Below are 23,626 nucleotides of genomic sequence, written 5' to 3' on the forward strand. Positions count from 1 at the left end.
GCCTGCGCTAACAAAATAAGAGTCTCTGAAAGCTGGCGTGCACAAGTGATGTGCACGCCAGCTTTCTGAGGGATCGCTTGTGCACGCCAGTTTTCCGAGACTCTGTATTTAGTTAGCGCAGGCAGCATGAAGCAGGGCTTTTATTGTGAAGATAGGAAATGTGCAGTCGGCCTTTAGAGTTTTGACGGAAGGTACGGCGCGAGAGTCTGTTGAAATAAAAAGTGTTTCTCGCCTTCCTCTCGGTCATATTTTCATAATAATGATCTTGCAGCAGCCAGCGTCATCTCACAAGACCCTCCGGTACCGTGAATGTCATTTAAGTGACGTCTTGGTGAAGATTGATGATCACTCATTTTTAGGTCTATTTTTTTTAAAAGCCTGGCTGGAGATCGACTGACACACCCCCCGCGGTCGACTGGTAGCTCGCGATCCACGTAATGGGCACCCCTGCTCTACCACTTGTCCTTGATAATGTTGACAAAATAATAGAATGGAAAATGACACAATATGTTACTGCATATGTCAGCAGCTAAATTAGGAGCCTTTGTTTCTTTACTTACTACAGGGGTGTCCAAAATTTGTCCCGGGGGCCATTTGGGGCCCGCAGCTAATTGCTTACCGGCCCGCCACACATTCGGGAAATAATGCATAAATGTTTTTAAACATTTAAAAAAAAAGTGGAATGATGTGAAATCCAACGAGAAAAAGTTGCAATGTTGACCCAAAGCTGCCTTGCAGACTGTTTTTTTTTTCTTTTGTCTTTATTTTTCTGATTTTGCCATTGCTAAAAAAAAAAGACAAAACAAATCAATGCTATAATGAATTATTTTCAATGCTCCAATTACTTCAAAAATGTCACATTAAAATGTTTTATGTGGAAAAAAATATTGCATATATTGTGTGGTTGCCCATATTAAAACATCAAATTTTTCTTTAAAACAAACAAAAATAATAGTTCCAACGTGAAAGCCACAGATACATCTGAAGTTGATCTTGTGACTTAAATGTTGAAAGTAAAAAAAAAAAAAAACTAATACAAATGTATAACTTTGAGTGGAGCACCTTTTCAATCAATCAATCAATCAATCAATGTTTACTTATATAGCCCTAAATCACTAGTGTCTCAAAGGGCTGCACAAACCACTACCACATCCCCGGTAGGCCCACATAAGGGCAAGGAAAACTCACACCCAGTGGGACGCCAGTGACAATGATGACTATGAGAACCTTGGAGAGGACGAAAGCAATGGATGTCCCAATAATATTTCATGGGATTTCATTTATCTTTACACTGTGATTACTCAAAATTAATAATGAATTAAAATCAATGGTGCCCTGCATTATTGATCTTTTATGGCTCTAATTACTAAAAACTTCATATTTCAGTTTTTCTATAAAAAAATTAAAAAAGTTGTCTTTAAAAAGGCATAAAACCTTTTTTTTAAACTTCATATCAACCTGAAGTTTTATTAGCAGTAATGATTGAGACCCTTTATGATAAAAGATAAAACAAGTGGAAAAAGTTTGGACACCCCTGACTTACTACTAAAAGACAAGCTGTCTTGTATGTTCACTATTTTATTTAAGGACAAACTTGCAATAATAAACATATGTTTAATGTACACTAAGATTTTTTTTGTTAAAATAAAACCTTTAATGACATTTTTGGTGGAAAAGTAATCGAAATACTTTCAGCACCGGTACTGGTACCAAAATATTGGTATCGGAACAACACTAATACACACACACCGAGCACCCATCCATCCATCTTCTTCCGCTTATCCGAGGTCGGGTCGCGGGGGCAGCAGCCTAAGCAGGGAAACCCAGACTTCCCTCTCCCCAGCCACTTCGTCTAGCTCTTCCCAGGGGATCCCGAGGCGTTCCCAGGCCAGCCGGGAGACATAGTCTTCCCAACGTATCCTGGGTCTTCCCCGTGGCTTCCTACCGGTTGGACGTGCCCTAAACACCTCCCTAGGGAGGCGTTCGGGTGGCATCCTGACCAGATGCCCGAACCACCTCATCTGGCTCCTCTCCATGTGGAGGAGCAGCGGCTTTACTTTGAGTTCCTCCCGGATGGCAGAGCTTCTCACCCTATCTCTAAGGGAGAGACCCACCACACGGCGGAGGAAACTCATTTGGGCCGCTTGTACCCGTGATCGTATCCTTTCGGTCATGACCCAAAGCTCATGACCATAGGTGAGGATGGGAACGTAGATCGACCGGTAAATTGAGAGCTTTGCCTTCCGGCTCAGCTCCTTCTTCACCACAACGGATCGGTACAACGTCCGCATTACTGAAGACGCCACACCGATCCGCCTGTCGATCTCATGATCCACTCTTCCCTCACTCGTGAACAAGACTCCTAGGTACTTGAACTCCTCCACTTGGGGCAGGGTCTCCTCCCCAACCCGGAGATGGCACTCCACCCTTTTCCGGGAGAGAACCATGGACTCGGATTTGGAGGTGCTGATTCTCATTCCGGCCGCTTCACACTCGGCTGCGAACCGATCCAGTGAGAGCTGAAGATCCCGGCCAGATGAAGCCAACAGGACCACATAGTCTGCAAAAAGCAGAGACCTAATCCCGCGGCCACCAAACCGGAACCCCTCAATGCCTTGACTGCGCCTACAAATTCTGTCCATAAAAGCACCCACTGCCGGAAATGTAGGTCGACGCCTATGCTCGTCAGTATTCTAAAATAAAGTGTAGAGTTGTAAAAGAAAACACGAACGTTGCCAGAACGTTTAATGACAGACAGGAAGTATAAATATGCCACATTCATTCACGCTACACTTAAAGACACAAGGGAGCAGCAGAGTGCGTATTTACTGTCTAGTCGGTGCTGCCCTCTGGTGGGCAAAGTGACAACCTTCGCAAAGACGCCATGATAGATAGCCATGCTCCATCACCAGGCGTCCGTGCACTCCGCCGGGGGACATGTGAAGAACACACACGTGAAGTCCGGGATGGGAGACGTCTTCCCCTGTTAGACGTCGTCAAATATCCGGCTGCGAGACGACGACATGGACAGGTAGCGTCCTCCCGCGTGTCTGGAGGACAAAAACCTAGCCGCTCAAAAACACACACACACACACACACACACACACACGTGACAAGTTGCCGACGGCGAGCTCACCTGCCAGACTCTGAGTCCGCCGCTTCCTCCGACAGGGAATCGGCGTTGAAGTCCAGAGGCTCGGCCTCCTGGAGCAACTCCACCCGATCGCGCTCCGGGGGTCGCGAGGAGCGCGAATACTTGACTTCTGCAACATTAACACAACATGTTACACATAATCATGCACTTAGGCCCGCAGACTTGAAAACTCATTTTGAAACAATATGATTTTTGTAAAGAAAAAAAAAAAAGCAGTCAACTTTGTGTTATTAGCGTCAACATTTCCTCATGACATTACAATTGTTCGCTCTTTTACACAATTGCGCGTGAACGCTCCAATGCTGAAGTTGAACCGAAATGCTGACAAAACTTATTGTGAATGTAAGAATAGTTTGAATGTTGAAGAGTTTGAATTTCCAGGAAAACCGCAATTTGGTTTGGAATTTGGGAAAGTGTGAGCTTGAATGTCCAGGATGGGTGGAATGTGTTGATGTTAGAATAGCTTGAAAAATGGGGGAATTGTGCAACTTGGAAAAAATGTCCCATTCATTACAATGGGAACTTCCTGGAAATTTGTTGAAGGTGGAAAAATGGCAATTTGAATGTTCAGGATGAATTAAATGTGTTGATGCTGGAATGGTTTGAATAGGTTGAAAATTGTGCAACTTGGGAAAATGTCCCATTCATTACAATGGGAACTTCCTGGAAATTTGGGGAAAAGTGGGATATTTTTCAAAATGATTAGGAGCATAAATGTCCTGACTTGGTTGGTGTTGGAATTGTTTAAATCGGTCGAGTAATTCTGAAGGAGTAACAGTTTTTCAATTGAAAAATCGTATTACGGAATTACGGGAAAACCAGGAATTTTTTAAGTTCTTAAACCAACTTGGATTTTTTGTCCTGACTAAGAGGAATGTTTTGACAGTGGAACAGTTGAAATGGGATTAAAAATGTGAAAGGAGTCATCGCACTAAAAAAGGTTGCAAATAAGGACAGAAATAAAACAGTAATTCCTGGAAATTTGTTGAAAGTGGAAAAAATGGTAGTATGAATTTCCAGGATGAATTGAATGTGTTGATGTTGGAATGGGTTGAAAAATATGGGAATTGTGCAAATTGGAAAAATGTCCCATTCATTACAATGGGAACTTCCTGGGAATTTGGAGAAAAGCGGGATATATTTGAATATGATTAGGAGCATGAATGTCCTGACTTGGTTGGTGTTGGAATTGTTTAAATCGGTCGAGTAATTTTGAAGTAGTAACAGTTTTTCAATAGAAAAATCGTATTACGAAATCTCAGGAACATTTTTGAAGTTCTTAAACCAACTTGGTTTTTTGTCCTGACTAAGAGGAATGTTTTGACGGTGGAACAGTTGAAATGGGATTGTGAAAGGAGTCATCGCACTAAAAAAGGTTGCAAATAAGGATAGAAAAAAACAGTAATTCCTGGAAATTTGTTGAAGGTGGAAAAAATGGTAGTTTGAATGTCCAGGATGAGTGGAATGTGTTGATGTTGGAATGGTTTGAATAAGTTGAAAAATGTGGGAATTGTGCAACTTGGGAAAATGTCCCATTCATTACATTGGGAACTTCCTGGAAATTTGGGGAAAAGCGGGATATTTTTGAAAATGCTTAGGAGCATGAATTGGTTGGTGTTATAATTGTTTAAATCAGTAAAGTACTTTTGAAGGGCTAACAGCTTTTTAATTGAGAAATTGTATTACGGAATTTCGGGAAAACCAGGAATTTTTAAAGTTCTTAAACAAACTTGGATTTTTTGTCCTGACTAAGAGGAATGTTTTGACGGTGGAACAGTTGAAATGGGATTAAAAATGTAAAAGGAGTCATCGCACTAAAAAAGGTTGCAAATAAGGATAGAAACAAACAGGAATTCCTGGAAATTTGCTGAAGGTGGAAAAATGGTAGTTTGAATGTCCAGGATGAGTGGAATGTGTTGATGTTGGAATGGTTTAAATAGGTTGAAAAATGTGGGTATTGTGCAACGTGGAAACATGTCCCATTCATTTCAATGGGAACTTCCTGGAAATTTGGGGAAAAGCGGGATATTTTTCAAAATGAGTAGGAGCATGAATGTCCTGACTTGGTTGGTGTTGGAATTGTTTAAATGGGTCGAGTAATTCTGAAGGAGTAACAGTTTTTGAATTGAAAAATCGTATTACGGAATTACGGGAAAACCGGGAATTTTTCAAGTTCTTAAACCAAGTTGCTTTTTTGTCCTGACTAAGAGGAATGTTTTGACAGTGGAAGAGTTGAAATGGGATTAAAAATGTGAAAGGAGTCATCACACTAAAAAAGGTTGCAAATAAGGATAGAAACAAACAGGAATTCCTGGAAATTTGTTGAAGGTGGAAAAATGGTAGTTTGAATGTCCAGGATGAGTGGAATGTGTTGATGGTTTAAATAGGTTGAAAAATGTGGGAATTGTGCAACTTTGAAAAATGTCCCATTCATTTCAATGGGAACTTCCTGGAAATTTGGGTAAAAGCGGGATATTTTTGAAAATGATTAGGAGCATGAATGTCCTGACTTGGTTGGTGTTGGAATTGTTTAAATCGGTCGAGTAATTTTGAAGTAGTAACAGTTTTTAAAAAGAAAAATCGTATTACGGAATTTCAGGAAAATGTTTCAAGTTTTTAAACCAATTTGGTTTTTTGTCCTGACTAAGAGGAATGTTTTGATGGTGGAACAGTTGAAATGGGATTAAAAATGTGAAAGGAGTCATCGCACTAAAAAAGCTTGCAAATAAGGATAGAAAAAAACAGTAATTCCTGAAAATTTGTTGAAGGTGGAAAAAACGGTAGTTTGAATGTCCAGGATGAGTGGAATGTGTTGAGTATTGGAATGGTTTGAAAAGGTAGAAAAATGTGGGTATTGTGCAAGTCGGGAAAATGTCCCATTCATTACAATGGGAACTTCCTGGAAATTTGGGGAAAAGCGGGATATTTTTGAAAATGATGAGCATTAATGTCCTGAATGAGCTGAATTGGTTGGTGTTAGAATTGTTTAAATCGGTCAAGTAATTTTGAAGTAGTAAGAATTTCTTTTAATTGAGAAATTGTATTATGGAATTTCAGGAAAACCGGGAATTTTTCAAGTTCTTAAACCAAGTTGCTTTTTTGTCCTGACTAAGAGGAATGTTTTGATGGTGGAACAGTTGAAATGGGATTAAAAATGTGAAAGGAGTCATCGCACTAAAAAAGGTTGCAAATAAAGATAGAAAAAAACAGGAATTACTGGAAATTTGCTGAAGGTGGAAAAATGGTAGTTTGAATTTCCAGGATGAATTGAATGTGTTGATGTTGGAATGGGTTGAAAAATGTGGGTAATGTGCAACTTGGAAAAATGTCCCATTCATTTCAATGGGAACTTCCTGGAAATTTGGGGAAAAGCGGGATATTTTTCAAAATGAGTAGGAGCATGAATGTCCTGACTTGGTTGGTGTTGGAATTGTTTAAATGGGTCGAGTAATTCTGAAGGAGTAACAGTTTTTCAATTGAAAAATCGTATTACGGAATTACGGGAAAACCGGGAATTTTTCAAGTTCTTAAACCAAGTTGATTTTTTGTCCTGACTAAGAGGAATGTTTTGACGGTGGAACGGCTGAAATGGGATTAAAAATGTGGAAGGAGTCATCGCACTAAAAAAGGTTGCAAATAAAGATAGAAACAAACAGGAATTACTGGAAATTTGCTGAAGGTGGAAAAATGGTAGTTTGAATGTCCAGGATGAATTGAATGTGTTGATGTTGGAATGGGTTGAAAAATATGGGAATTGTGCAACGTGGAAACATGTCCCAAGTTGCTTTTTTGTCCTGACTAAGAAGAATGTTTTGACGGTGGAACAGTTGAAATGGGATTAAAAATGTGAAAGGAGTCATCGCACTAAAAAAGGTTGCAAATAAGGATAGAAACAAACAGGTATTCCTGGATATGTGTTGAAGGTGGAAAAAATGGTAGTTTGAATGTCCAGGATGAGTGGAATGTGTTGATGTTGGAATGGTTTGAATAGGTTGAAAAATGTGGGTATTGTGCAACTCGGGAAAATGTCCCATTCATTTCAGTGGGAACTTCCTGGAAATTTGGGGAAAAGCGGGATATTTTTGAAAATGCTTAGGAACATGAATTGGTTGGTGTTATAATTGTTTAAATCAGTAAAGTAATTTTGAATGGGTAACAGCTTTTTAACTGAGAAATTGTATTACGGAATTTCGGGAAAACCAGGAATTTTTTAAGTTCTTAAACCAACTTGGATTTTTTTGTCCTGACTAAGAGGAATGTTTTGACAGTGGAACAGTTGAAATGGGATTAAAAATGTAAAAGGAGTCATCGCACTAAAAAGGTTGCTAATAAGGATAGAAACAAACAGGAATTCCTGGAAATTTGCTGAAGGTGGAAAAATGGTAGTTTGAATGTCCAGGATGAACAGAATGTGTTGATGTTGGAATGGTTTAAATAGGTTGAAAAATGTGGGTATTGTGCAACGTGGAAACATGTCCCATTCATTTCAATGGGAACTTCCTGGAAATTTGGGGAAAAGCGGGATATTTTTCAAAATGAGTAGGAGCATGAATGTCCTGACTTGGTTGGTGTTGGAATTGTTTAAATGGGTCGAGTAATTCTGAAGGAGTAACAGTTTTTGAATTGAAAAATCGTATTACGGAATTACGGGAAAACCGGGAATTTTTCAAGTTCTTAAACCAAGTTGCTTTTTTGTCCTGACTAAGAGGAATGTTTTGACGGTGGAACGGCTGAAATGGGATTAAAAATGTAAAAGGAGTCATCACACTAAAAAAGGTTGCAAATAAGGATAGAAACAAACAGGAATTCCTGGAAATTTGTTGAAGGTGGAAAAACGGTAGTTTGAATTTCCAGGATGAGTGGAATTTGTTGATGGTTTAAATAGGTTGAAAAATGTGGGAATTGTGCAACTTTGAAAAATGTCCCATTCATTACAATGGGAACTTCCTGGAAATTTGGGGAAAAGCGGGATATTTCTGAATATGATTAGGAGCATGAATGTCCTGACTTGGTTGGTGTTGGAATTGTTTAAATCGGTCGAGTAATTTTGAAGTAGTAACAGTTTTTAAAAAGAAAAATCGTATTACGGAATTTCAGGAAAATGTTTCAAGTTTTTAAACCAATTTGGTTTTTTGTCCTGACTAAGAGGAATGTTTTGATGGTGGAACAGTTGAAATGAGGATTGTAAAAGGAGTCATCGCACTAAAAAAGCTTGCAAATAAGGATAGAAAAAAACAGTAATTCCTGAAAATTTGTTGAAGGTGGAAAAAACGGTAGTTTGAATGTCCAGGATGAGTGGAATGTGTTGATGTTGGAATGGTTTGAAAAGGTTGAAAAATGTGGGTATTGTGCAACTTGGGAAAATGTCCCATTCATTACAATGGGAACTTCCTGGAAATTTGGGGAAAAGCGGGATATTTTTGAAAATGATGAGCATTAATGTCCTGAATGAGCTGAATTGGTTGGTGTTAGAATTGTTTAAATTGGTCGAGTAATTTTGAAGTAGTAAGAGTTTTAATTGAGAAATTGTATTATGGAATTTCGGGAAAACCGGGAATTTTTCAAGTTCTTAAACCAAGTTGCTTTTTTGTCCTGACTAAGAGGAATGTTTTGACAGTGGAACAGTTGAAATGGGATTAAAAATGTAAAAGGAGTCATCGCACTAAAAAAGGTTGCAAATAAAGATAGAAAAAAACAGGAATTACTGGAAATTTGCTGAAGGTGGAAAAATGGTAGTTTGAATTTCCAGGATGAATTGAATGTGTTGATGTTGGAATGGGTTGAAAAATGTGGGAATTGTGCAACTTGGAAAAATGTCCCATTCATTTCAATGGGAAGTTCCTGTAAATTTGGGTAAAAGCGGGAAATTTTTGAATATGATTAGGAGCATGAATGTCCTGACTTGGTTGGTGTTGGAATTGTTTAAATCGGTCGAGTAATTCTGAAGGAGTAACAGTTTTTCAACTGAAAAATCGTATTACGGAATTTCGGGAAAACCAGGAATTTTTTAAGTTCTTAAACCAACTTGGATTTTTTGTCTAGACTAAGAGGAATGTTTTGACAGTGGGACAGTTGAAATGGGATTAAAAATGTAAAATGAGTCGTTACACTAAAAAAGCTTGCAAATAAGGATAGAAACAAACAGGAATTTCTGGAAATTTGTTAAAGGTGGAAAAATGGTAGATGAGATTTCCAGGATGAACAGAATGTGTTGATGTTGGAATGGTTTGAATAGGTTGAAAAATGTGGGTATTGTGCAACTTGGGAAAATGTCCCATTCATTTCAATGGGAACTTCCTGGAAATTTGGGGAAAAGCAGGATATTTTTGAAAATGCTTAGGAGCATGAATTGGTTGGTGTTATAATTGTTTAAATCAGTAAAGTACTTTTGAAGGGGTAACAGCTTTTTAATTGAGAAATTGTATTACGGAATTTCGGGAAAACCAGGATTTTTTTAAGTTCTTAAACAAACTTGGATTTTTTGTCCTGACTAAGAGGAATGTTTTGACAGTGGAACAGTTGAAATGGGATTAAAAATGTAAAAGGAGTCATCGCACTAAAAAAGGTTGCAAATAAGGATAGAAACAAACAGGATTTCTTGGAAATTTGTTGAAGGTGGAAAAATGGTAGTTTGAATTTCCAGGATGAGTGGAATGTGTTGAGGGTTTAAATAGGTTGAAAAATGTGGGAATTGTGCAACTTGGAAAAATGTCCCATTCATTAAAATGGGAACTTCCTGGAAATATGGGGAAAAGCGGGATATATTTGAATATGATTAGGAGCATGAATGTCCTGACTTGGTTGGTGTTGGAATTGTTTAAATCGGTCAAGTAATTTTGAAGTAGTAACAGTTTTTCAATAGGAAAATCGTATTACGGAATTTCAGGAACATTTTTCAAGTTCTTAAACCAACTTGGTTTTTTGTCCTGACTAAGAGGAATGTTTTGACGGTGGAACAGTTTAAATGAGATTGTGAAAGGAGTCATTACACTAAAAAAGGTTGCAAATAAGGATAGAAATAAAACAGTAATTCCTGGAAAATTGTTGAAGGTGGAAAAAATGGTAGTTTGAATGTCCAGGATGAGTGGAATGTGTTGATGTTGGAATGGTTTGAATAGGTTGAAAAATGTGGGAATTGTGCAACTTGGGAAAATGTCCCATTCATTTCAATGGGAACTTCCTGGAAATTTGGGGAAAAGCGGGATATTTTTGAAAATGATGAGCATTAATGTCCTGAATGAGCTGAATTGGTTGGTGTTGGAATTGTTTAAATCGGTCAAGTAATTTTGAAGTAGTAAGAGTTTTAATTGAGAAATTGTATTATGGAATTTCGGGAAAACCGGGAATTTTTCAAGTTCTTAAACCAAGTTGCTTTTTTGTCCTGACTAAGAGGAATGTTTTGACGGTGGCACAGTTGAAATGGGATTAAAAATGTGAAAGGAGTCATCGAACTAAAAAAGGTTGCAAATAAGGATAGAAAAAAACAGTAATTCCTCAAAATTTGTTGAAGGTGGAAAAAATGGTAGTTTGAATGTCCAGGATGAGTGGAATGTGTTGATGTTGGAATGGTTTGAAAAGGTTGAAAAATGTGGGAATTGTGCAACTTGGGAAAATGTCCCATTCATTTTAATGGGAACTTCCTGGAAATTTGGGCAAAAGCAGGGTATTTTTCAAAATAATTAGGAGCATGAATGTCCTGACTTGGTTGGTGTTGGAATTGTTTAAATTGGTCGAGTAATTCTGAAAGAGTAACAGTTTTTCAATTGAAAAATCGTATTACGGAATTACTTGGAAAACCGGGAATTTTTCAAGTTCTTAAACCAACTTGTTTTTTTGTCCTGACTAAGAGGAATGTTTTGACGGTGGAACAGTTGAAATGGGATTAAAAATGTAAAAGGAGTCATCGCACTAAAAAAGGTTGCAAATAAGGATAGAAAAAGACAGGAATTTCTGGAAATTTGTTGAAGGTGGAAAAATGGTAGTTTGAATGTCCAGGATGAATTGAATGTGTTGATGTTGGAATAGTTTGAATAGGTTGAAAAATGTGAGAATTGTGCAACTTGGGAAAATGTCCCATTCATTACAATGGGAACTTCCTGGAAATTTGGGGAAAAGCGGGATATTTTTGAAAATGCTTAGGAACATGAATTGTTTGGTGTTATAATTGTTTAAATCAGTAAAGTAATTTTGAAGGGGGTAACAGCTTTTTAATTGAGAAATTGTATTACGGAATTTCGGGAAAACCAGGAATTTTTTAAGTTCTTAAACCAACTTGGATGTTTTGTCCTGACTAACATGAATGTTTTGACAGTGGAACAGTTGAAATGGGATTAGAAATGTGAAAGGAGTCATCGCACTAAAAAAGGTTGCAAATAAGGATAGAAACAAACAGGAATTCCTGGAAATTTGCTGAAGGTGGAAAAATGGTAGTTTGAATGTCCAGGATGAGTGGAATGTGTTGAGTATTGGAATGGTTTGAAAAGGTAGAAAAATGTGGGTATTGTGCAACTTGGGAAAATGTCCCATTCATTTCAATGGGAACTTCCTGGAAATTTGGGGGAAAAGCGGAATATTTTTGATAATGATGAGCATTAATGTCCTGAATGAGCTGAATTGGTTGGTGTTAGAATTGTTTAAATCGGTCAAGTAATTTTGAAGTAGTAAGAGTTTTAATTGAGAAATTGTATTATGGAATTTCGGGAAAACCGGGAATTTTTCAAGTTCTTAAACCAAGTTGCTTTTTTGTCCTGACTAAGAGGAATGTTTTGACGGTGGAACAGTTGAAATGGGATTAAAAATGTGAAAAGAGTCATCGCACTAAAAAAGGTTGCAAATAAAGATAGAAAAAAACAGGAATTACTGGAAATTTGCTGAAGGTGGAAAAATGGTAGTTTGAATTTCCAGGATGAATTGAATGTGTTGATGTTGGAATGGGTTGAAAAATGTGGGAATTGTGCAACTTGGAAAAATGTCCCATTCATTTCAATGGGAACTTCCTGGAAATTTGGGGAAAAGCGGGGTATTTTTGAATATGATTAGGAGCATGAATGTTCTGACTTGGTTGGTGTTGGAATTGTTTAAATCAGTCGAGTAATTTTGAAGTAGTAACAGTTTTTCAATAGAAAAATCGTATTACGAAATCTCAGGAACATTTTTGAAGTTCTTAAACCAACTTGGTTTTTTGTCCTGACTAAGAGGAATGTTTTGACGGTGGAACAGTTGAAATGGGATTAAAAATGTAAAATGAGTCATCACACTAAGAAAGGTTACAAATAAGGATAGAAAAAAACAGTAATTCCTCAAAATTTGTTGAAGGTGGAAAAAATGGTAGTTTGAATGTCCAGGATGAGTGGAATGTGTTGAGTATTGGAATGGTTTGAAAAGGTTGAAAAATGTGGGTATTGTGCAACTTGGGAAAATGTCCCATTCATTTCAATGGGAACTTCCTGGAAATTTGGGGAAAAGCAGGATATTTTTGAAAATGATGAGCATTAATGTCCTGAATGAGCTGAATTGGTTGGTTTTAGAATTGTTTAAATCGGTCGAGTAATTTTGAAGTAGTAAGAGTTTTAATTGAGAAATTGTATTATGGAATTTCGGGAAAACCGGGAATTTTTCAAGTTCTTAAACCAAGTTGCTTTTTTGTCCTGACTAAGAGGAATGTTTTGACGGTGGAACAGTTGAAATGGGATTAAAAATGTGAAAGGAGTCATCGAACTAAAAAAGGTTGCAAATAAGGATAGAAACAAACAGGAATTCCTGGAAATTTGTTGAAGGTGGAAAAATGGTAGTTTGAATGTCCAGGATGAGTGGAATGTGTTGATGTTGGAATGGGTTGAATAAGTTGAAAAATGTGGGTATTGTGCAACTTGGGAAAATGTCCCATTCATTTCAATGGGAACTTCCTGGAAATTTGGGGGAAAAGCGGAATATTTTTGATAATGATGAGCATTAATGTCCTGAATGAGCTGAATTGGTTGGTGTTGGAATTGTTTAAATCGGTCAAGTAATTTTGAAGTAGTAAGAGTTTTAATTGAGAAATTGTATTATGGAATTTCGGGAAAACCGGGAATTTTTCAAGTTCTTAAACCAAGTTGCTTTTTTGTCCTGACTAACAGGAATGTTTTGACGGTGGAACAGTTGAAATGGGATTAAAAATGTAAAAAGGAGTCATCACACTAAAAAAGGTTGCAAATAAGGATAGAAACAAACAGGAATTCCTGGAAATTTGTTGAAGGTGGAAAAATGGTAGTTTGAATTTCCAGGATGAATTGAATGTGTTGAGGGTTTGAATAGGTTGAAAAATGTGGGAATTGTGCAACTTGGAAAAATGTCCCATTCATTTCAATGGGAACTTCCTGGAAATATGGGGAAAAGCGGGATATATTTGAATATGATTAGGAGCATGAATGTCCTGACTTGGTTGGTGTTGGAATTGTTTAAATCAGTCGAGTAATTTTGAAGTAGTAACAGTTTTTCAATAGAAAAATCGTATTACGAAATCTCAGGAACATTTTTGAAGTTCTTAAACCAACTTGGTTTTTTGTCCTGACTAAGAGGAATGTTTTGACAGTGGAACAGTTGAAATGGGATTAAAAATGTAAAATGAGTCATCACACTAAGAAAGGTTACAAATAACGATAGAAAAAAACAGTAATTCCTCAAAATTTGTTGAAGGTGGAAAAAATGGTAGTTTGAATGTCCAGGATGAGTGGAATGCGTTGAGTATTGGAATGGTTTGAAAAGGTTGAAAAATGTGGGTATTGTGCAACTTGGGAAAATGTCCCATTCATTTCAATGGGAACTTCCTGGAAATTTGGGGAAAAGTGGGATATTTTTGAAAATGATGAGCATTAATGTCCTGAATGAGCTGAATTGGTTGGTTTTAGAATTGTTTAAATCGGTCGAGTAATTTTGAAGTTGTAAGAGTTTTAATTGAGAAATTGTATTATGGAATTTTGGGAAAACCGGGAATTTTTCAAGTTCTTAAACCAACTTGTTTTTTTGTCCTGACTAAGAGGAATGTTTTGACAGTGGAACAGTTGAAATGGGATTAAAAATGTAAAAGGAGTCATCGCACTAAAAAAGGTTGCAAATAAGGATAGAAAAAAACAGTAATTACTGGAAATTTGTTGAAGGTGGAAAAATGGTAGTTTGAATTTCCAGGATGAATTGAATGTGTTGATGTTGGAATGGGTTGAAAAATGTGGGAATTGTGCAACTTGGAAACATGTCCCATTCATTACAATGGGAACTTCCTGGAAATTTGGGGAAAAGTGGAATATTTTTGAAAATGATTAGGAGCATGAATGTCCTGAAGGAGTCATCGCACTAAGAAAGGTTGCAAATAAGGATAGAAAAAACAAGACTTCCTAGAAATGTGTTGAAGGTTGAAAAATGGTAGTTAGAATTTCCAGGATGAATTGAATGTGTTGATGTTGGAATGGTTTAAATCGGTTGAAAAAGTGTTATTTTTTGAGAAATAGTGAAGTGAAGTGAATTATATTTATATAGCGCTTTTCTCTAGTGACTCAAAGCGCTTTACATAGTGAAACCCTAAATCTATATTACATTTAAACCAGTGTGGGTGGCACTGGGAGCAGGTGGGTAAAGTGTCTTGCCCAAGGACACAACGGCAGTGACTAGGATGGCGGAAGCGGGAATCGAACCTGCAACCCTCAAGTTGCTGGCACGGCCACTCTACCAACCGAGCTATACCGCCCCACATATATAGCCTTTTTAGAATTCCCTGCGGGTGCACTTCGATCTCTAGCAAAAACGGCTAATGCTGCTAATGTTTACGCTGACGTCGGTCGTTGGCGTCGCCCTCCTTGGCGTCGTGCACGGCCCTGCTCCTCGCCATTGGCTCCTCCCTCTGGTTGCCGTAGCGCTGCTTCCAGTCCTGCAACGCATGTCGTCAGTCTCACGCTTACTTGGAGGTCGGAGCAGGAAAAAGTGGACTCACTCGCCGCCGGTTCTCGCCGTCCTCCGTCCTTTGGCGCTTTCGTTTCTCTGCGAGAGCGAGAACAGACGTGTCATCGAGAGCCTGAGCCCACCTGTGCTAAACGTTTACGTAACACTGACCGCGGCGAATCAGCTCCTTGCCTTCCTCCATCAGGTCAGAGGTCATTTCGCAGTCGCCCATGAATTGTTGGAAGCCCAGCAGGTTCAGACAGCGCGTCCCCAAACTGAGGAGACAACACTGAAGTGGTCCTGATGGGAAAAGGGGCGGGGCTAGGGAGGCGGGGCTAGGGAGGCGCGTCTCACCTGAAGTAAGTGGCGATGCACAGGAGGACGATTAACATGGGGTAGTAGATGTAGAAGCCGTTGGCCACAAAGGAGAGCACGCGCATGGAGCCCATGATCTGTTGAGGGAGAGCTCGTTAGCGACGCTCGTTATCAGAACCAATGACGTCCGAGTCGTTTGGCGACCGAGGTGTAGGCCGTCTGCTCCTTCTGCTGGTGCGAGATGGCCGCGTCCATGTGGATGAGACCCAGGAAGTTGAGACACAGCGGCGGCGTGAGGCGACAAAAGAGCCTACAGAGGATCAGAGGGGGTTCAGGGAGGGGGGGGGGCCCACGGAGGCGTTCCTAATCAGGCGTCCAGCTCACATGCCGCTGAACTGCAGGCTGTAGGCGTCCGTCTGGTGGTGCGACGCCAGGTAGTAGTAGTTGAAGACCCGGATACGGAAGACTGTGGAGTAAACGCAGGTGCACAGGAAGAAGATGGTGATGAAGCACGCCACCTGTTGGACGGAGGAGGAAGTGTCAATGTTTGGATCGTTAATAGTTATTATTGTTATTATGGCTTCCTGTGCACTTAAGATGTGACTTTAAGGTTTTACTACTTACGTATAAAAGATTACACGGTCTAGCTCCATCCTATCTTGCTGACTGTATTGTACCATATGTCCCGCCAAGAAATCTGCCTTCAAAGAACTCCGGCTTATTAGTGATTCCCAGAGCCCAAAAAAAGTCTGCGGGCTGGAGAGCGTTTTCTATTGGGGCTCCAGTACTCTGGAATGTTCTCCTGGTAACAGTTAGAGATGCTACCTCTATTATGTTAGATCCACTATGGACTGGACTCTCACACTATTATGTTAGATCCACTGTGGACTGGACTCTCACTATTATGTTAGATCCACTATGGACTGGACTCTCACACTATTATGTTAGATCCACCATGGACTGGACTCTCACACTATTATGTTAGATCCACTATGGACTGGACTCTCACTATTATGCTAGATCCACTATTGACGGGACTCTCACTATTATGTTAGATCCACTATGGACTGGACTCTCACACTATTATGTTAGATCCACTATGGACTGGACTCTCACTATTATGTTAGATCCACTATGGACTGGACTCTCACACTATTATGTTAGATCCACTATGGACTGGACTCTCACACTATTATGTTAGATCCACTATGGACTGGACTCTCACACTATTATGTTAGATCCACTATGGACTGGACTCTCGCTATTATGTTAGATCCACTATGGACTGGACTCTCACTATTATGTTAGATCCACTATGGACTGGACTCTCACACAATTATGTTAGATCCACTATGGACTGGACTCTCTCACTATTATGTTAGATCCACTATGGACTGGACTCTCACTAATATGTTAGATCCACTATGGACTGGACTCTCACACTATTATGTTAGATCCACTATGGACTGGACTCTCACACTATTATGTTAGATCCACTATGGACTGGATTCTCACACTATTATGTTAGATCCACTATGGACTGGACTCTCACTATTATGTTAGATCCACTATGGACTGGACTCTCTCACTATTATGTTAGATCCACTATGGACTGGATTCTCACACTATTATGTTAGATCCACTATGGACTGGATTCTCACACTATTATGTTAGATCCACTATGGACTGGACTCTCACTATTATGCTAGATCCACTATTGATGGGACTCTCACTATTATGTTGGATCCACTATGGACTGGACTCTCACACTATTATGTTAGATCCACTATGGACTGGACTCTCACTATTATGTTAGATCCACTATGGACTGGACTCTCACACTATTATGTTAGATCCACTATGGACTGGACTCTCACACTATTATGTTAGATCCACTATGGACTGGACTCTCACTATTATGTTAAATCCACTATGGACTGGACTCTCACACTATTATGTTAGATCCACTATGGACTGGACTCTCGCTATTATGTTAGATCCACTATGGACTGGACTCTCACTATTATGTTGGATCCACTATGGACTGGACTCTCACTATTATGTTAGATCCACTATGGACTGGACTCTCAATATCATGTTAGATCCACTATGGACTGGACTCTCAATATCATGTTAGATCCACTATGGACTGGACTCTCTCACTATTATGTTAGATCCACTATGGACTAGACTCTCACTACTATGTTAGATCCACTATGGACTGGACTCTCACACTATTATGTTAGATCCACTATGGACTGGACTCTCAATTATGTTACACTCTAACCACTAGGCCACTGAGTAGGTGAAATGGTATAATGGAATTTCAGGAAAACCGGGAATTTTTCCTTTTTTAAAATAAAACCTTTGTTTTTTGTCCTGAATAAGAGGAATGTTTTGACTGTGGAGCGGTTGAAGTGGGTTGAAAAATGTGGGAAGAGTAGTCAGTAGACAGAAAAAAGGATTTGAAAAAAACAGGATTACTGGGAATTCCTGGAATCAACTTGGAAAAATGACAGTTTGAATGTCCAGGATGAGTAGAATATGTTAAAAGTGGAATGGTGGACTTTTGAAAAATGGCCGATTTAATTTTGAAAGGAATAATGTCCCGAAAAACCTGGAATTCTGGGGAATTTGGAGAATTTGTTTGAACGGTTTGAATCGGATGAAATATGTGCAAGGTAGAGCGCGCCAAAATCTAAAGAATAAATAGATGAATTTTGGTGTAGAAAACCATATATGTGAATGTTTTGGAGCATTCACACAATTATCTCCTAAAATTTAAAAACAAAAACTGTGGTACATTACGTGGGACATGTAAGTGTCAAAAATAGGTTGGTAAATTAGAATAAATCTAAAGGTAAAATATAAATAGTATAGAAACGCCCAAAAGCAGGAAATGTCGTCTTGATTTTCAAAATATTATGTCCGCATGGCAGCATTTGTGCTGAATCAGCACTGCCGATAGAAAGGGTGCTCACATGTCTGAACTACTGCATGATGACTTTGTCAAGTGGCTTCATCACCTGGATATATACGTAGTTGTAGTCCCGCTCGGCCAGCTGGATAAAGACGGCGAACAGCGACAGGACCGGCTTGGTGCTGAAGAAAGTGCATTCGGACCAGACCACGGCCACGCTGAAGAGGCTCAGGACCAGTCCCAGCAGGCGGTAGAAGCAGCGCTTGAGGAGACACTCCCAGTACCACTCTGAGGGAAGGCAAATTAGCGCCACGCTGCTAAACACGCCGGCGCTGCACGCCGTGACGGAGGGGCTCACCTACGGTCGGCGTGTACACGTATCTGCAGAACCACCCGGCGGGCTGCGAGCGCGGGAAGCTGTGCACGAACTGGCGGCTGGAGCCGGTCTCGTTCTTGGCCACGTCCTCCAGGTGGAAGGCCTGCTGCAAGAGGATCTGCCACTGCACCCGGGTCCTGTTGTGTCTCTGCACCGCGTAGATCACCTGTTGCGCACACACCTTCAGCGCTGGTACGCTGAACGCGGGGCCGGAACTCACCTGCTTGTGAAGCTTCACCAGACTTTTCTCGCTGGGAAACGTCTGCTTGTCGTCAAAGTCCTCGTAGTCGTCCATGTTGCGACCCATTTTCTCCTGGTAGTCCAGCGGGCACTGAAGCACGCAGCAGTGTCGGAGCGAGTCATGTGGCCATGATGCCAGTGGCGGCCAGTACTCACCTTCCTCAGGATGGTGTCGATGCACGTCCTCAGCGGATGGTTGTACTTGATGGCCTCGCTGACTTTCCTCACCTCCTGACATCATGCACACGTGTTCGTCACACACAAGTCACATATACCAGTCCCTCCAAGATTTCGCATTGATACGATCGCGGCAATTCACGCAAGTTCAACCAATTTCTCTCCAAACGACTCAAACGTGCACGTCAACAGTTTAATTAAAACGTATTTTTGTTTCTTGTGTAGACGAAGCTGTAACATCCATCCATCTTCTTCCGCTTATCCGAGGTCGGGTCGCGGGGGCAGCAGCCTAAGCAGGGAAGCCCAGACTTCCCTCTCCCCAGCCACTTCGTCTAGCTCTTCCCGGGGGATCCCGAGGCGTTCCCAGGCCAGCCGGGAGACATAGTCTTCCCAACGTGTCCTGGGTCTTCCCCGTGGCCTCCTACCGGTTGGACGTGCCCTAAACACCTCCCTAGGGAGGCGTTCGGGTGGCATCCTGACCAGATGCCCGAACCACCTCATCTGGCTCCTCTCCATGTGAAGGAGCAGCGGCTTTACTTTGAGTTCCTCCCGGATGGCAGAGCTTCTCACCCTATCTCTAAGGGAGAGACCCGCCACACGGCGGAGGAAACTCATTTCGGCCGCTTGTACCCGTGATCTTATCCTTTCGGTCATGACCCAAAGCTCATGACCATAGGTGAGGATGGGAACGTAGATCGACCGGTAAATTGAGAGCTTTGCCTTCCGGCTCAGCTCCTTCTTCACCACAACGGATCGGTACAACGTCCGCATTACTGAAGACGCCGCACCGATCCGCCTGTCGATCTCACGATCCACTCTTCCCCCACTCGTGAACAAGACTCCTAGGTTCTTGAATTCCTCCACTTGGGGCAGGGTCTCCTCCCCAACCCGGAGATGGCACTCCACCCTTTTCCGGGAGAGAACCATGGACTCGGATTTGGAGGTGCTGATTCTCATTCCGGCCGCTTCACACTCGGCTGCGAACCGATCCAGTGAGAGCTGAAGATCCCGGCCAGATGAAGCCAACAGGACCACATCGTCTGCAAAAAGCAGAGACCTAATCCCGCGGCCACCAAACCGGAACCCCTCAATGCCTTGACTGCGCCTAGAAATTCTGTCCATAAAATTTCTCTCCAAACGACTCAAACGTGCACGTCAACAGTTTATTTAAAACGTATTTTTGTTTCTTGTGCAGACGAAGCTGTAACAACATGTAAAAAATATATTAACTCTTTATTGTTTAAAAGTGCCGCGGCGTACGCCATCTGGGTAATGCAGTACACAAACATTTATTCCCTAATTTACATGTTTATACTGGAGATGTACTGATTAATGCTTTCAAATGTAATGTCGGAAATTATCGGTATCTGTTTGAAAAAGTAAAATTTCTTCCTGTGTACACGGACGTACGGAGAATTACAGAGCGCGAATTAACCTTACAGGCACTGCCTTTGCGTGCCGGCCTAGTCGCACAATATCTACGGCTTTTCACACAGAAGGGGATGCAAGCATCCTTGGTCAACAGCCATACAGGTCACACTGAGGGTGGCCGTATAAACAACTTTAACACTGTTACAAATATGCGACACACTGTGAACCCACACCAAACAAGAATGACAAACACATTTCGGGAGAACATCCGCACCGTAACACAACAGAACAAATACCCAGAAACCCTTGCAGCACTAACTCTTCCGGGACGCTATAATATACACCCCCACCAATGTTTTCTTTTAATTGTTTGTTTTTATTTAACTTTGAAATTAAAACTTCACATTTCAATTACAATGTTACATACACAAGTTTATTGCATTTGAAAGAGTATATTTTCATTATAATGATTATTAACATAACAAAATTAGTTAATTTGGTCTAAAAAAAAGTATGGCAATAACATTGTTTATCAACAATACGTTGTAGGGAAATATATTTCATCCATCCATCCGTTTTCAACTGCGTGTCCCTTTTATTGTCGAGCAAAATTTGTTATTGGCCTAACCGCTATAAATATTGATATTGTTTAATCACCCAGCTCTAGTTTTGAGGTTAAGTTTACAAGGAACATTAATAATACATTCATAAACTCACAAGTTGATTCAACATTAATGGGAACATTAAAAAAATTGCAACCTTTTCTGCAACTTTCCGCAAATTTAGGCATTTGAAGCCGCTACAATGACAAAAGTAAGCCTGTGAAATCCTGGGAGGGACCGACACACACGTCACACCAGTTTCGCCCACTCACCTCCATGACGTCCTCCAGATTCTCCTCGGCGTCCGCCTTTTCCGTCATGAGCTTGGATGCCTTGAAGTAGGTCTTGAGCAGCAGGTGTCCGTGTCTGGAGGCCTCCCAGTAGGAGCGGGGGATTTCCACCAGGCCGTATCCAAGCAGCAGGACCAGCAGGAACAGACCCCAGGTGTTTGCCGCCGTGATGCCGATGGTCTGCAACTCGTACCTGCGCCGCACAGACCGGCACGCCGTTAGCACTAGCATTGGCACGAACGAAGGGGGCGGGGTCTGACCAAGACAGGCGCCACTCGGGGTGAACGGCCACGTAGATGAGCAAGGAACCGAAGATGAGCAGGTAGGTTCCGTAGTATATGGCGTTCTCGATAAGAGCCGTTTTCATCTTCCCGCCGATGGAGAAGCCGCCGGAGCGAGCGTACGACTGCATGAAGGGAAGCAACAGCCTTCGAAGGACAGAGCAGCTGGTTAGACGCTGGCCACTCCCACCATAGACATCTTATAAGTAGACGCAGCATCAACCGCTACTGCCTACTGGCGCTGACGAGACGCGGGGCCGCCATCTTGGAGTGGTGATCCACTCCACTTAGTGCAATACATTTGGCGGGAGCAATGAACTGTCAGCGCATTTAATTTATCTTACCTCACTGAATACCACTGATTTTCACCCGCTTTTTTGTCATACGTGTAGCTATGATAAAGGACGTGTTTTATTAATCATAGTTTACTTAACAGTAATAGAATATTCTTATATGCAACAAGCATACTTGCCAACCCTCCCGATTTTTGCGGGAGACTCCCGAATTTCAGTGCCCCTCCCGAAAATCTCCCGGAGCAACCATTCTCCCGTATTTTTCCTGATTTTCACCCGGACAACAATATTGGGGGCGTGCTTTTAGGGCACTGTCTTTGGCGTCCTCTGCAACCTGACGTGACTTTAACACTGTTACAAATATGCGCCACACTGTGAACCCACACCAAACAAGAGTGACAAACACATTTCGGGAGAACATCCACACCATAAAAACAACATAAACAACAGAACAAATACCCAGAAGCCCTTGCAGCTTTAACTCTTCCGGGACGCTACACTATACACCCGCGCTACCACCCAACCCCCGCACCCCCAACCTCAATATCCCGAATTCGGAGGTCTCAAGGTTGGCAAGTATGGCTATTATTGACCAGACGTCCGAGATCAAAACTGGGAATACAATCCTAAAGAAGGGGGAAAAAAACGGTCAGCTATTTTGAAGTTCAAGTAACAATATGATTAGGTTATATATAGATGCGTATATCCTACATAAACAATGTATGAATACATTAGATATCTATTACATTTCTTAGGGACCTATAGACTGTATTTCTGTTGCTGCGGCAACAGAGTTTATTCCGTCTTGACACTTTGTATGGATATTTTCTATTACATTCTTCCCTTAAATTATCATATTTACAGTGATTGTTTTATATGTTTTTTTATGTATGTCGCTTTGGATAAAATCGTCTGTCTAGTTAGCTAACATATATTACCCCTGTTGGCTTTTACTATCTTCATCTTCATCATTTATTTCAACTTTATGTTATTCAAGTATGACATTATTAAATGTAATTAATTTAAATATGCAATTCTATTATGGTCATATTCTTGTTTGCTAGCGGCTAAGATTTCAGTACTATTGAAGATCTTTGCTCCTTCTCAACTCTGTGCTAATATTCTTTTCACAAAATTCAACCAATAGTACGTTAATGTAAATCTTACTGGTGAAAAGAAATCCCCCGATTCCTATTTTCAACAGTCCGCTAATTTGAGCAGGAAAACGCTGAACACCATCTTTGTTTTCTACCTGTCAACCGTCAGTCTAGGCTGCTCGCCGGCTCCTCATCACCACTTCAAGATGGCGGCCCAAATTCTCGCTTCACAGCAGCCAATGCTGCGTCTACTTATAAGATGTCTATGACTCCCACTGCCAGCTTTGACAAGTCGCCACACTGACCAGGTGAGGCACTGGGAAGTCCAGTAGACCACCCTCCAGAAGACGGGCATGATTCCGTCGGGTATGTAGCTCCAAGGCTTGTAGCACGCCGCACGCACGCTGTGAAAGAAGAAATGGGATTACTCCTTATTTAGTCTTCCTATCCAGTCGGGAAACAAGTGGAACTGACCTCTGAGTGGGAGTCACAGAAGTGTTTCCTGCGGTCTGATTGACAAGGGCCGGGTCCACGCCGTGCGGCTCGTGGTCCATCTTGCACTGCTTGTAGATGGTCTGACAGGGCACATCATCGGGA

At 40.9% G+C, this 23,626-nt stretch overlaps 1 protein-coding gene across 6 annotated transcripts in view; it reads right to left on the reverse strand.

Annotated features, from left to right (window-relative positions):
* Window positions 1–2,728: 2,728 nt before the first annotated feature.
* The window catches only part of LOC133536051 (G-protein coupled receptor-associated protein LMBRD2B-like), a 29,418-nt gene continuing 8,520 nt past the window's right edge, over window positions 2,729–23,626 (reverse strand). For 5 of the 6 annotated variants that reach the window (XM_061876231.1, XM_061876230.1, XM_061876234.1 and 2 more), the window contains 16 exons: window positions 23,504–23,604; window positions 23,335–23,433; window positions 21,619–21,786; window positions 21,341–21,551; window positions 19,075–19,149; window positions 18,899–19,009; window positions 18,661–18,844; window positions 18,409–18,590; window positions 15,767–15,900; window positions 15,587–15,692; window positions 15,422–15,519; window positions 15,239–15,342; window positions 15,120–15,166; window positions 14,957–15,056; window positions 3,137–3,263; window positions 2,729–3,050 (listed from right to left, as the gene is read on the reverse strand). In XM_061876231.1, the coding sequence (XP_061732215.1) occupies window positions 2,987–3,050; window positions 3,137–3,263; window positions 14,957–15,056; window positions 15,120–15,166; window positions 15,239–15,342; window positions 15,422–15,519; window positions 15,587–15,692; window positions 15,767–15,900; window positions 18,409–18,590; window positions 18,661–18,844; window positions 18,899–19,009; window positions 19,075–19,149; window positions 21,341–21,551; window positions 21,619–21,786; window positions 23,335–23,433; window positions 23,504–23,604 (1,911 nt within the window). In that variant the 3' untranslated portion in view covers window positions 2,729–2,986. The remainder of the gene's footprint in view (window positions 3,051–3,136; window positions 3,264–14,956; window positions 15,057–15,119; window positions 15,167–15,238; window positions 15,343–15,421; window positions 15,520–15,586; window positions 15,693–15,766; window positions 15,901–18,408; window positions 18,591–18,660; window positions 18,845–18,898; window positions 19,010–19,074; window positions 19,150–21,340; window positions 21,552–21,618; window positions 21,787–23,334; window positions 23,434–23,503; window positions 23,605–23,626) is intronic. The other variant, XM_061876236.1, reaches the window with a different exon arrangement.

This window comes from Nerophis ophidion, linkage group LG17 (assembly GCF_033978795.1).
Source record: "Nerophis ophidion isolate RoL-2023_Sa linkage group LG17, RoL_Noph_v1.0, whole genome shotgun sequence".
Classification (NCBI taxonomy): Eukaryota; Metazoa; Chordata; class Actinopteri; order Syngnathiformes; family Syngnathidae; genus Nerophis; species Nerophis ophidion.